At 43.6% G+C, this 14,347-nt stretch overlaps 1 protein-coding gene across 16 annotated transcripts in view; it reads left to right on the forward strand.

The window, feature by feature from the left end:
- MAP7D3 (MAP7 domain containing 3) overlaps positions 1-14,347 on the forward strand; it is a 59,633-nt gene that overhangs the window by 23,639 nt on the left and 21,647 nt on the right. For 12 of the 16 annotated variants that reach the window (XM_077889044.1, XM_077889046.1, XM_077889049.1 and 9 more), the window contains exons 1-4: positions 4,065-4,209; positions 8,182-8,280; positions 8,376-8,459; positions 11,059-11,222. In XM_077889044.1, coding sequence (XP_077745170.1) covers positions 4,155-4,209; positions 8,182-8,280; positions 8,376-8,459; positions 11,059-11,222 — 402 coding nt within the window. In that variant the 5' untranslated portion in view covers positions 4,065-4,154. Of the gene's footprint in view, positions 1-4,064; positions 4,210-6,719; positions 6,772-8,181; positions 8,281-8,375; positions 8,460-11,058; positions 11,223-14,347 lie in introns of those variants that run through there. The other 4 variants (XM_077889048.1, XM_077889047.1, XM_077889054.1 and 1 more) reach the window with 4 other exon arrangements.

Raw genomic sequence — 14,347 nt, forward strand, 5'->3', positions numbered from 1 at the left:
CTTTTTTGCTCACTGGGGAACATAGACTTTCCAAACACAGGAGGAGAGGAGCCACCTGCGTTCTTTCCCAGCTGAGTCTGGGTTGGCTCCAGAAGAATAGACTATCTAGTTCCAATATTTTTCTGAGAAATAATACAGTTTTGTGGGGCTCCTTAGAGAGCTGCTCTAGTCCCAAGGAAACCTCTAAGGGAGGCCCTGACCTCTAATAGTCACCAAGGAATCAATGGAGGGCGGGGCTCCTTCTCTGTCTCTCTCCATCCTGCCAGACGCAGAGTGGGTGGTCTGGAAGTTAGAGTGACTCCACCTATGGAATGAATGAGAAAGAAGGATTATCTGAAGATTAAAAGAGACTTATGTTATGTGTGGACCTTGCCTGGATTTTTATTCAAACATAGAAAAGGAGAGAATTGGGAAAGTGGACCACTGATGAGATAGCTGATCATTTTATTTGCCTTGCACTGTGTTTTCCAAAGCTTTTAATGTTGCCATCATTTTTACAATAAGAGGTTTTACATTAAAATCAAGATTTCCAGGGGCACCTGGGTGGCTCAATCAGTTATGCGCTCTCTCACTCAAATAATAAATGAATCTAAAAAAATTAAAATAATATGAAATCCAGATTTCCAGCCTACTTTGAAAAATGGGAAGATGTGGCCCCCCACAGGCTGGGATGAAGGTGTGATTGCTCTCTTTTGGTCCTCAAGTTCAGAAATAAGTGCCAATTCTTCATGAAGGCTTCTTTGAATACCCTAACCAGAAGTGATTTTTCATCTCTCTGAGCTCTTGGAACACATTTGATTACTCACCCAGCTCCCAGAAAATACTGCCTATATTAGTTTTTTTTATCTGTAGACCTCTTACTTCCCCTCCTCCCTGCCCCCTCCCACCACACCTGGGTGGGATTGAGGCATTTAAAGGCTCTAAATGCTGAAAAGATCAAGGAGGGTGCTTCCCCATATGTATTTTCTTTTTTTTTTTTTTTAAATTTTTTATTTATTTATAATAGGCACACAGTGAGAGAGAGAGAGGCAGAGACACAGGCAGAGGGAGAAGCAGGCTCCATGCACCAGGAGCCTGACGTGGGATTCGATCCCGGGTCTCCAGGATCGCGCCCTGGGCCAAAGGCAGGCGCTAAACCACTGCGCCACCCAGGGATCCCCCCATATGTATTTTCAAATCAAATTTTGTTTTATTCAAAGTGATGGTATTTACAAGTCAGCTGAGACCACACTTTCTAAATTGAAAAAAATAATTCTCCAACATCTTATTGTGAAAAATTTCAAACCCACAGAAGAGCTGAAAGAATAGTAAAACAAACATCTATATAACCATCTAGAGCCATGATTTTTAACATTTTGTGATATTTGCTCTGGTTTTTCTTCTGAACTGCTTGATAGTAAGTTTCAGACACTAAAATGCCTTGCCCCTAAACTCTCCAGCATTTATTTCTTTAAGACAAAGGACATTTTCCACAGTATCATTCTCATGCCCAAGAAGTTTGACCTTGATACAGTATTATCTAATACATGGTTCATATTCTAATTTTCCCAGTTGCTCCAACAATGAATGCTCTTTAAAGCTATTTTTAAAGATCTAGTATCTTTTTTTAATATATATTTTAAAGGTTTTATTTATTCACGAGAGATGCACAGAGAGAGAGGCAGAGAGGCACAGGCAGAGGGAGAAGCAGGCTCCCTGCAGGGAGACCTATGTGGGACTTGATCCCTGGGTCTCTAGGATCACCACCTGAGCGGAAGGCAGATGCTCAACCACTGAGCCACTCAGGTGCCCTAAAGATCTAGTTTCTAATCAAGGACTGTGCTTCACATTAGTCTCTTTAGCTTCCTCTGATCCAGAACACTTCTCTGATGTTTTTTTTTTTAAATTTTTAAAGATTTTATTTATTTATTCGTGAAAGACAGAGAGAGAGAAAGGCAGAGATGTAGGCAGAGGGAGAAGCAGGCTCCAGGTAGGGAGCCTGATGTGGGACTCAATCCTGAGACCCTGGATCACACCCTGAGCCAGGGGCAGGTGCTCAACTGCTGAGCCACCCAGGTGTCCCTATTTTTTATTTTTAAGATATTTATTATTTATTCATTAGAGACAGAGAGAGAGAGAGAGAGAGAGAGAGAGGGATGGAGAGAGGCAGAGACACAGGCAGAGGGAGAAGCAGGCTCCATGCAGGGAGCCAGACGTGGGACTCAATCCTGAGATCCTGAGATCCTGATCCCGGGTCTCCAGGACCACGCCCTGGGCTGAAGGCGGCGCTAAACCGCTGAGCCACCCGGACTGCCCTGATGTTTACTTTTAATCTTTCATGATGTTAACATTTTGAAACATCTAGGCCAATTGTTGCATAGAGTATGCCACAATCTGGATTTGTCTGAATTTTCCACGTTAGTAGATGGGTTCAACATGTCACAGTGGATTCAACATTTTGAACATTTTTGCTGGAGATATAAAAGTGATACTGCATTTTTCTACATTGTCTGTGAAGTTCCAGGTAAATTCATCAAAGCTGAGTTTATGTGTATGTGCTTTGCTGGTGCCTAAATCACACATGTGTCATATTAACAATCATGGCTACCATCTTGTGCATCATGCACAACATTGGTCTGTGTATATGCAGGAGCAGGGCTTTGGGTACTTTATAATGCCGAACTTTTCCCAACCCACTCCTACCCCACCCCCACCCCCAGTATTTTTTCCCCTCCATCCCCAGTATTAATCTATGACTTTACCAACACTTATTGCCCATTTTTAAAAATTGACTAAATCTGTATGTGTAACATGATATCTTGTGGGTTTTATTTGCATTTTCTCGACTGCTAAAGAGTTTGAGGATTTCTTCATATGTTTATTGATCATTTGTGATTTTTCTACTGTGGGAGACCTGTTTATGCCTTTGGTTCATTTCTTGGAGATTGTCTTTTCATTATGTATTTTTAGATCTTTATGAATTCTGGATGCTAATCATTTGTGAACTGTATCTACATAAATCTCCACTTTCATGAAACAATATCGCTTAAGGCTAAGCACAAAGAGACTACTGGTCAGACATTTTGGGTTCAAATTCCAGTTCTGATAGTAACTACGTGACTGAATAATTTAACTTCTCTCTGCTTTAGTTTCCTTATCTATGAGATGGGAGTGATAATGGTACCTACTTTGTCGGGTAGCAAGGGGGATTAAATGAATGAATATAGATATGGTAATGCAGAACAGTGCCTGGCACATAGAGTCAATAAATGTTTGCTGTTACTAGCTTCTTCCATTTTACAGCTCCCATGTAATTTTGAAATGCGGTGGGTTCATCAAAGTGCACGTCCCACAAGTGGCCTCCTGTCCCATACCTATGGCCTCATCATAAACTGCTTTGGTACAACCATGTGCTACATCACACTAATAACAGGGGTGACTCGAGCTTGTATAGGCAAGCACCCAGGAAGTGATGCATCAGGTGAATTGTTTTCCCTTGTGAATGGGAAAAACATTTTGCAATCTTGAAGGACCTCTCCTCCAAAACCTAAGAGATTAATATGCCAGTAAGCCCTCCTTCGTTGTAAAGACCCATAAACACCCTAGAGATAATTCATGCAACTTTGAGACCTAAGAGTGTCATGATTTATTTTGCAGCAATTTTTTAAAAAGGCTGTACTCTTAGATTGGGCCCCTAGCAAGAGCCTCTCACTCCCTCAACCTGTCTCTGGGCCTCTTCCCTGTAACTTGGACCCTTCCGTAGTGTTTGAAAGAGTAGTAAACTCCCGATACAAGCGCACCCAGGAGGCGCTCAGTATAATGCTTGCTAAAGCAAGGAAGGAAGGAATCTTAACTGAATTGCTAGGTAGATTGGGATAAAAGGAATAAAGGAATGTTGGATGGCTCCCCGCACAGAATGTGGGAAAGCAAGGAATGCAGGGGAGGGTTTCTTTAGCCCCAGGAGGTCCCTGCCCTCCAGGTCCGGACGTGGTGCCTAGGGAGCATCGCTGCAGAGTTTGCGGGACCAGGAGGGCGCGGCTGCTCTTCGGGCCCCGCCCCACCCCGCCTCCTCCCGCCCCCCCGGCGCCGCCACCAAGGCTGGCGAGACGGTCACGCCGGAGCCTGCGCACTGGGTCCCCAGCGCCTCCAGAGGTTCTCTACTCGGCGGCTCGAAGATGGCGGAGCGCGCCGGCGGCAGCACATCCCTCAGGGGGCTGCGCGAACGGATGGGTGAGCGGCCCGGAGGCTCCCGGGGGAGCCCGGGCCCGTGCGGGATGCGGGCTTCTCGCGGACCCGGGGCTGTTGTGGCGGTGCAGAGGGTGCCAGAAAACTTTACTCCGGGGTGGCCTCGCGCCGTCCGGTCCACCCCTCACGCGACACGGAGTTCCCCTAGACGGGACAGGGAACCGTTGTGGGACAGGCTTGGGGGGGACGGCCGGCCAGCATCACCAACGGCAGAAGTCCTGTGGCCAACGGCCCAACGGTCGCCGCTAGCGGCCGGACCTCGGGGGCGGGGCGCGAGGGAACTAACGGGCGCGGGGGGTGGAGGGGCCTGGGACCCGGGACCCCGCAGACGGTCCTGAGCTCCGCCGGCGGTTAGGGGGGCGGTAGACGCCCGCGCGGCCACAGAAAGGACGCGCCCGGGTCTGGGATGTGCGGGCGCCCGCCCAGACCCCGCGCGCCGGGGCAGCCCTTCCAGGCGCAGAGCCGGGAGTTTTCCCTCTGCGCGCGGCGCTAGCGGTCACATCCTCTCCCACAGTCGCACTCGTTCCCTCTCCCAAGGGCTTAATATCCCGCACCCTCCCAGTCAAGGTCCGGTGAGGACGGAGCCTTGGGGGGATGTTGCTTTGAAAGTTGGGAAGAAACTTGCTTCTCAGCTCCTTCTGATTTGCCTGCTGTGGCACATGACTTCGCCAAGATGTCACCTCCCGTGGGACAACTAGCAGACCCTAGGCTGCAATGAACGGAAAGCAGCACTTGAAAGTGCTTTTTCCTAAACTGCTCCCACCGCCAAAATGCCGCCCGCCCCCGCCCCCCATCGTTAATTTTATAGAATTTGGCAGCGCATTGCTTGGCCCAGGAGACTGCTCCGCTAGCTTAGTGAAAAGGTGTTTCTCGCTCGGTGAGAGGTTACGTGCTGTTCTCAGACTAGCTCCCTATTAAGAACTTGAATAAAACGATTTTAATTGATTATATTGAAATCCTTAGAAATTTGCAGTTGGAAAGTTGACTGCGTTTGGGAGGCTTTCTGTTACTTAGGATACTGCAACTCCCCAGTGTATCAGAAGCAAGTACACCTTGATCTTTACTTGGGAAGCGAACCCCTTCTGTTTCTAGCTTATTTTGCTTCACCTAGGAAGAATTTACAGTAAATTCGGATTGTTTTACTGCTTGTAAGTAAGGCTCCCTGCCACTGGTTTATTTCAGTCATTTAAATTAACCAGCATTCTGGACAATACCCCCCCCAAAAGAAAGCATTTTTGGGTATTGAATGTTGTGTTTTATGATCTTGTATGAGACAGTCGCTTGAATTCACAATATTTCAAGCCAAAACCTTAGTCATGCAAAAAGGGCTTAACCTAGAACCCTAACTGACCTCCTTGCTGCCCATTTCATATTAGGAATTGAAAACCTCACATATTATATGTTAGACTTTTCACACAGTACCAGCTTAACTAGATTTGCCCTCATGGTCCCAGCATTTTCCTGAAGGGGGACAAGGAGTCATTGAAATGTTTTGCCAATTTGTGGCAAATTAAATGCCACTGTGACAGTTGCTTTTTTTTATTCTATTAATCTGGTCCATTTCATTTCCTGCTGGGAACCAGGCACCAAGAGTTAAAACATTGTCCTGAATAAATAACTTCTTTGGGTACATGAATTATGTACATTCATTGAATTGTTTTCTGTGCCTAGGACTGTGCTAAGATTGTAGCGCACTGAAGAAATACACTTTTAACAAAACATGTGTTTTATATTTTAATTGTTTTAAAATAATATGCGAATATTTCAACCAGATGAGCATAAGAAACTTTGCCACTGGCTTATCACCTTTCTTGTTTTCCAGATTCACAAGTGATTTCTAGGTTTATGATAAATTACTTAGAATACTTTCAACAAACACAGAAAAAGCTACTAAGATTGAGTCAGATCATGGAATTTTAGAGCTGGAGAAAACTTAAAGGTTCTCAAGTCTGGCACCCAGAGTCCCAAGTATAAAATCCTGGGCAGCTTCTACAACTTGAATGTGTATTCCAATAGCTTAAGATTTTTCCAAGTAGCCATTCCACCACAGACATCTCTGAATGATAGGAAACTGTAATTTAAGACATGCTATCTTTTAAGTTTATTTTTTGATGATCTCCGTACACACGGTGGGGCTCAAACACACCACCTGGACATTAAGAGTCCTGTGACTCTTTCCTTTTTTGAGATGGTGGTCCCTATGGCAGTAATTATGATGTCACTTTCAAGGTTACTCTGTAAAATGACTCCCAGATATCTTTCCTCAGTAGCAAGGAACATCTCAAAGTCAATGGATGACAAGGACAATGACAGTCACTCTGTTCCTTTGATTATTTTAATTGCCCATCTTCAGCTGTTATATTATTTCCTGATATATAGAAAACAATTGTATGTGGTATCCCAGGGGCATATTTCCTGTGCTTTCACAAGGGTAGAGAATTTTCACTGTTAATCTCCAGATCCTTCCTGAAGATGCCCAGCATTGTGGGGCATTTTAGATACAACCATACATGGAATTCAAGGGCTCAGGAATATATGATAATTGGTGTATGTATCATCCTGGCATTTTTTTTTCTTACTCTCCCTCTAATTGTGCTCCCCTAATCTTGTATTTTATTTTATCCTTATTGAAGTTTATTTGCCACTTTTGGACCTGTTTTACAAGGCATGTGTAAATTTATCTTTGTTTGCCTGATATTTTTCTACCTGGAATAATACTATGTCAATGGAAATTCCTTGGGTGCTTCTCCACCTTCACTGCATTAGAATAGAGCTTTTAGCAACTGGAAATGCCTGGGCCTCCACCCCAGAGACTGGGGGTGGGGAAAGGCAGGCAACTTAGGGTAACCCTAGTATGCAGCCAGGATAGAAAAGCCCATGTCTACGTAATTTATAAATGTACTTAAATTGTTTTTAAAGACTTTATTGAGAGAAAGTGTGAGCAGGAGAGAGCTCCAGCGGGGGTAGGGGGAAGGGAGAGGGAGAAGCAGACTCCTTGCTGAGCAGGGAGCTCACCATGGCACTGGACCCCAGGCCCCTGAGATCATGACCTGACCTGAAGGCAGATGCTTAACCGACTGAGCCACTCAGGCGCGCCATAAATGTACTTTTTTTTTAAAAAAAAGATTTTATTTATTTATACATGAGAGACACAGAGAGAGGGCCAGAGACCTAGGTAGAGGGAGAAGCAGGCTCCCTGTGGGAAGCCTGATACAGGACTTGATCCAAGGACCCCAGGATCACGCCCTGGGCTGAAGGCAGATGCTTAACTGCTGAGCCATCCAGGCATCCCTAAATGTACGTTTTAATATCGGGGCTAATCTCTGAAGATCTCACTGTTGACCTGTCGATACTTCTGCTTCCAAATTCAGATCCATAAGCACCAAGTCTTTTCTAAATTCTCAGTTTATGGCGAAACAGTTTTTCCAGTTCTGTGCCAGCTCAGTTTTTCTAGTACTTGCTGTAATGTCTTGTCCGAGGCAATTTTTTTAAAGGATTTTATGTATTCGTGAGAGACATAGAGAAAGAGGCAGGCTTCTCGAGTGGAATGCCATGTGGGACTCGATCCTGGGACCCCAGGATCATGCCCCAAGCCAAAGGCAGAAGCTCAACCGCTGAGCCACCCAGGCGTCCCTGTCCGAGGCATTTTTGAAAGCTATTAATCATTAGCTCCTACTCATCCACAAGCTCGTGCTACCACTCCCACTAACAACTCTCTCTCTGTCCACAGATAGGTTGGCACATCCACAGTAAACAGCTTTAATTCCTTCTTAAAGAGTTGAACATCATAAATACTCAGTATGTCTTTTTATTGTTGACCTGGATTATGTCATGATTTTTGCCTTATAGATGCAAGATACTATCCTTTATCTTCAAGGAAAATTGCTTGTGCTTTACTTCCTCTGTGTTACCTGTTTGTAGTATCTGATCCCTTCCCTTTACTTCCCTGTATTCTAGTTGCTGCAGCTCATGCCCTTGCCGAAGAAAGACGGAATCAGAGTGGTCTCTGCTCTCTTCCATCACAGTCCTCAAATATAAGATCAACATTTAGACCAGGTGTAATTTCTAGAACACTTTTTGACATATGTCAAAGTGCCACATCATGAAAATCTGATCTATTAATGTCTTATTATATTCTTTTTTGTTTTTAGTCATCGATGGATCCGTACTTAAAAATGATGTGAAGCAGAGATTGGCGAAGGAGCGCAGAGAAGAAAAGAAGAGACAACAAGAAGGTATATTTTACCTTCTTGTTGATTTTAAAAAAATCAGGATGAATGAATTTTCTGTCAAGGTTATGTATTTCCAAAGTGGTTTTACTTACTTTTCCTGATCTGTTTATATCATAGTTTACATTTTTTTCTAGGATGAATTATATTGGATTCAGTAACTTTTTAAAAAGATTTTATTTATTTATTTATTTATTTATTTATTCATTCATTCATTCATTCATTCATTCATTCATTCGAGACAGAGAGAGGCAGAGGCACAGGCAGAGGGAGAAGCAGGCTCCAGGCAGGGAGCCTGACATGGGACTGGATCCCTGGTCCCCAGGATTATATCCTGAGCCGAAGGCGGTGCTAAACTGCTGAGCCAACGGGACTGCCCCTGGATTCAGTAATTATACTAAGACAGATAAAGAAGGCTTGTGAAAAATATTTGATTAAAATGCTTAATTTTTGAAGTGGTAGTTTCTCTGTTAGTTCTAATTTTCTGAAAACTGAGGTATGAAAACTTCAACATTTGTAGAAACAAGCAGAATGAGGGTTTCAATAAAAATGACTCTAAAAAGGAAAATGAAGTTGCTAATAATCGTAACCGGCTTCTCCAGTGCAAGTTAGGATCTAAAAGAGAGAATGATTTTTTCAACTACTGCATTTTTCTTTGGTCTTTGAAATTCCCTGACAAAACTTGTGATCAGCTTTATTCAAATAGAGATCATTTGTCTTTGTTTCAGTGAGGAGCTGTTTCTTCTTGGAACTCTTCAGGAGAGTATTTTAGAACTGCATAGATGTTTTCCAGGCTTTAGTGAGGGGAAATTTGAAATAGGAAAACATCATGCTGTACCATAATGTGGTAAAACTGGCATGTTTAATGTGGTCTGTATAGATGAGACCTTAGAAAGAAGAAGGAAGAAAAGCATTCTGGCTGTGTGTTTTCTATTTTTTTAAGGATTTTATTTATTTGTTCATGAGAGAGACAGAGAGAGAGAGATACGCAGAGGGAGAAGCAGGCTCCATGCAGGGAGCCCGATGTGGGACTTGATACGGGACTCCAGGATCAAGCCCTGAGCCAAAGGCAAGCCCTAAGCCAAAGGCAGACACTCAACCACTGAGCCACTCAGGCATCCCTGGGCATGTGTTTTCTATTAAATTTTTATTTTAATGTATGTAGTGTGTTAATCTTGATGGGGTTTAACTTCAGCTCAAATCAGTGGAAATAGCACATGAAAGAAAATATTTTATTTTATTTTATTTATTTTATTTTTTATTTTATATTTTATTTTATTTTATTATTTTATTTTATTTTATTTTATTTTATTTTATTTTATTTTATTATTTTATTTTATTTTATTTATTTTATTTTATTTTATTTATTTATTTATTTATTTTTTTTTTTTTTATTTGACACAGAGAGAAAGCCCAAGCAGGGGGAGTGACAAGCAGAGCTGAGGGAGAAGCAGGCTCCCCATTGAGCAGAGAGCCCAGCTCTGGGCTCTATCTCTATCTCAGGACCCTGGGATCATGACCAGAGCCAAAGGCAGATGCTTAGCCTACTGAGCCACCCAGGCACCCTGAAAATAATTTTTTGTTTTGTTTTGTTTTTAAATGATAGTAAAGGTTTTCTTTTATTTATTTATTTATTTATTTATTTATTTATTTATTTATTTATGATAGACAGAGAGAGAGAGAGAGAGAGAGAATGAGGCAGAGACACAGGCAGAGGGAGAAGCAGGCTCCATGCCGGAAGCCTGACACGGGACTCGATCCCAGGACTCCAGGATCATGCCCTGGACCAAAGGCAGGTGCCAAACTGCTGAGCCACCCAGGGATCCCCAAAATATTTGTTTTTAATATGGAATTTTAGTTTGGACAGGATTATGAGGGTCATCTAGGCCATCTCCATTATCTGGGTTAAATGAACACCCAGTGCAAATGATTCTTTAGTGGCTTAGTGGCCATTCTCGTTCACTTATATAATTTTTTATAGGTTGGGACGCCTGGGTGGCTCAGCGGTTGAGCATCAGCCTTTTCAGCTCAGGGCGTGATCCCGGGGTCCTGGAATCGAGTCTCATATCGGGCTCCTTGCATGGAGCCTGCTTCTCCCTCTGCCTGTGTCTCTGCCTCTCTCTCTCTCTCTCTCTCCCTCTGTGTGTGTGTCTTTCATGAATAAATAAAATTTTTTTAAAAAAAGAAGTTGGGGGACCACCAGGACTGGGAAAATAGAGTGGAAGTTTGACTTGGGCCAACTATCTATTTGAAAAGCTGCTGTGATTAAGGTTCAGTTAGATTTTTGTGATGTGGGATGCCTGGGTTGCTCAGCAGTTGAGCATCTGCCTTCAGCCCAGGGTGTGATCCTGGAGACCCAGGATCAAGTCCCACATCGGGCTTTTCCCTCTGCCTGTGTCTCTACCTCTCTCTCTCTCTCTCTCTCTCTCTCTCTCTGTGTCTCTCTCATGAATAAATAAATAAAATCTTTAAAAAATACTTTTTTATAGGTTGTGTTATTTTTAAGAAAGAGGAGATATATTAACTTTCTCCTTTGTGAGTACTGTGGAAAACTTAAATATTTTCTTGGCTCTTATACCTTGAAAATGTATTTGAAATATTTCAGCCAACAAAGAAACCCAGATCCTTGAGAAGGAAAGAAAGACAAGGATCCAATATGAGAGGCAAATGGAGGAGAAACAACGAAAGCTGAAAGAACAAAAAGAAAAGGATGAGCAACGGAGAATATCTGCTGAAGAAAAAAGGAAGCAAAAACTACAGGAGGAAAGGGTACGGTACATGTTTCCTAGCCTGTTAATCAGATGCCACGCTGTGTTGCCTGGCACTGGAATACTTCTTTCTTAGTCCTTCACCGCCTTTCCTGCCCACCCTCCTCCCCCACTGCTGCTACCACCAAAGGACCCAGTCCTAGTTCTCTCTCCTTCCTTCAGCGGTAGAGCCTCTTTGGCCCTGTCCTCTCAGATCTCTGAGTTTTGAACTGCTAGCTGAGATCAAAAGGAGCCTTGCAGGCCCAGGAAGAGAGCCCTTCTGCTGTCTGGGATGTGGCCCACAGGTGCCTGCAGCCCAGGGTTTGCTCTGAGCTCCATCCCAGCGGCCTTAGTATTCACAAAGCCACCAATAGGCCCCCATCTTACTTCTCACAGCAGCTCCTCTGACTGCTTGAGTGCATGCTGGTCAGATGACAGCACTTGCTCTCCCATCTGGCTTCCTCTGCCTTTCTCCTGTGTGTGTTCTTCCACCCTGCTGTGCTGTGGCCCTGTGTCTCTCTTTACCTTCCTGGACTCTTGCTGTCTGATGCTGTCGGTATGAGTCACTGCCTTCTGTCCTCCTTCAATCAATTAATTGGTCTTTCGAGTGTCCATACTTGGGCATTTGGCTATCTGTCCAGTTCTGTCTGACTCCAACACCAGATTTTACTCCTGTAGGTCATTCCACTACTTCACATTGAGGATCCTTGACTCCTTGTGAATCTGCCATGCTCTCTGGGACACCATCCTCTTTCTTTTATTAAAAAAAGATTTTATTTATTTATTCATAGAGACAGAGAGAGAGGCAGAGACACAGGCAGAGGGAGAAGCAGGCATCATATCGAGAGCCTGACGTGGGACTCGATCCAGGGTCTCCAGGATCACTCCCTGGGCTGCAGGTGGCGCTAAACTGCTGTGCCACCGGGGCTGCCCCACCATCCTCTTTCTTGCTGGCATTCTTTCTTTTTCTTTATTCCACTGATTCTCAAGTGTCCCTAACTCAGTATTTGTCTCAGGTTCTCCATCTGACTGTGACCTTTTTTCTGCCAGAGGCGCCTCACTTTTCATTCCTCATTGTCTTAGCTTTTCTCTCCATCTTTGGGCTTTCTGCCTATTCTCTCCGTATGCGTGTTTTTATCTCTCCTGCTTTTCTACTGTTGTTCTTATTTTTTTAATTTATTTTTTATTTTTAAAGATTTTATTTATTTGATACAGAGAGAGCACAAGTAGGCAGAACAGCAGGGAGAGGGAGAAGCAGACTCCTCACTGAGCTGGGAGCCCAACGCAGGACTTGATCTCAAGACCCTGAGATCATGATCTGAGTTGAGGCAGACCTTTAACCAATCAAGCCACCCAGGCACCTCTATTGCTCTTATTTTTTTAAAGATTCACTTATTTATTTTGAGAGAGAAAGCACACGCAAGACAGTGAGTAGCACGAGTTGGGGGAAGGGCAGAGGGAGAGAATCTCCAAGCAGGCTCCCTGCCAAGTGCAGAGCCCATGACAGGGCTCAATCTCAGGATCCATGAGATTGGGACCTGAGCCAAAACCAAGAATCAGATACTTAACTTACTGAGCCACCCAGGCACCCTTAAATATTCTTTTTGATTCCATTTATCCCCATGAGGCTTCTCTGGTGCTCTCTCTTCCTCCTTGTGCACACGATTGCTCTCACATGCCTCACCCCCAGCTCCTGCCCTGTGTGTGTATCTTCCTTATTCTAGGACTGTTTGCATGCCATTTCTTCCCCACCCATGGTCCACTACATTTTTTTTCTCTCTCTCTCTACCTTTTTCTGTGGCTGTTTATGCTGTTTTTTTCATATTCCAGTATTTGATGAGCTCCTATCCAGGATTTCTATCACCATCTTCCTTTGTGAAAGCTCTTTAATTGACTTCTGTGGTGAAGAGAATAAAGGCCAGACATAGAGTGATCTGAACTAATAGACTGAAAGAAAGTAATGCAGAACACTGCAGAGTGGGGGAGGGTCCCTGGAGAGGAGAGACTCCCAAGGACTGAGAGAGAAAAAGACCATCTTAGAGAAAGAAGAACCTCAGAGAGAACCCAGAGAAAACATAACAAAATGGCACTGCAGAGAGGCAGGGAGCCAGGGGTGCAGTGGGAGAAAAGAAGCAGGAGGACAAAGAGAAAAGGGGCAAAAGAGAACCAACCTCACAAAACTAGTGTGATGGGGTAGGGGTGGACCCTGACAGACTAGGAAGGGTCCATGGGACACTGTGAGCAGCCTGCACATAGAAAAAGAGAATAATTTATTAGAGCAGGAGGTGGTACTGAAGAGGGCTGAGTACTGAGGAGACCTGTAGGAGCCACAGGTGCAAGGGGAGCCTGAGAGGACAGAGGGCCAGTGCATTTGGAAGCAGGGGGATAGAATGCTTAGGAATCACAAATGTTTCAGTAACACAAGATGAATTACTGTTTTCAGTCTTGATTATACTTTCTGGGTTTTTAGTAATTTGAGCACCTTATTTTCTGTTGGAAAATATAATTTTAAAATATTGCCATTAGATACATTTTAAGAATTGCAGTTGCTTTTCTCCTGAGAGGATACGGAGGACTCTCCATTTTCCTTGTATGTTTATCTTTTCTCTCAGAGAAATGGTGGGGGCATTGTAAGGATGATGTTGCTATGAAACAGTTGTTGTCAGGGAAGAGTAGAAAGCTTCCTGGCCCTGCAGTTGATTTGCTTACCTGAGTATAGTCCATGGTCTGTTATATCACGAGGACTTGAAATATCAGAAAGGAAAACTATGCATGCCCCTCATTTCTGGCAGTGGGATTGTTTTGCCACAGTGTGGTGTTTACAATTGAATAGCTATTATCCTGAGCCCTTGCGATTAAAGTTGAGGTCCGATTAAAGTTGAGGTCCGGGGCTGTTTGGCTGGCTTAGTCAGAAGAGCATGCACTCTTGATCTTTTGAGTTGGAACCCCACATTGGGTGCAGAAATGACTTAAAAAAAGAAAACTTAAAGTTGAGGTCAAGACAAACACATCAATTATCTTTTTTTAACTTTATTACTAGAATTAAAGATGTTATAAATGGTTATTATAGATTATTCTGGCATAGATTTCACTTATATGTAAGTTGATTTTTTTTGCCTCATTCTACAAACAATTTAAGGTGTATTT

This window comes from Canis aureus, chromosome X, assembly GCF_053574225.1.
Source record: "Canis aureus isolate CA01 chromosome X, VMU_Caureus_v.1.0, whole genome shotgun sequence".
NCBI lineage: Eukaryota > Metazoa > Chordata > Mammalia > Carnivora > Canidae > Canis > Canis aureus.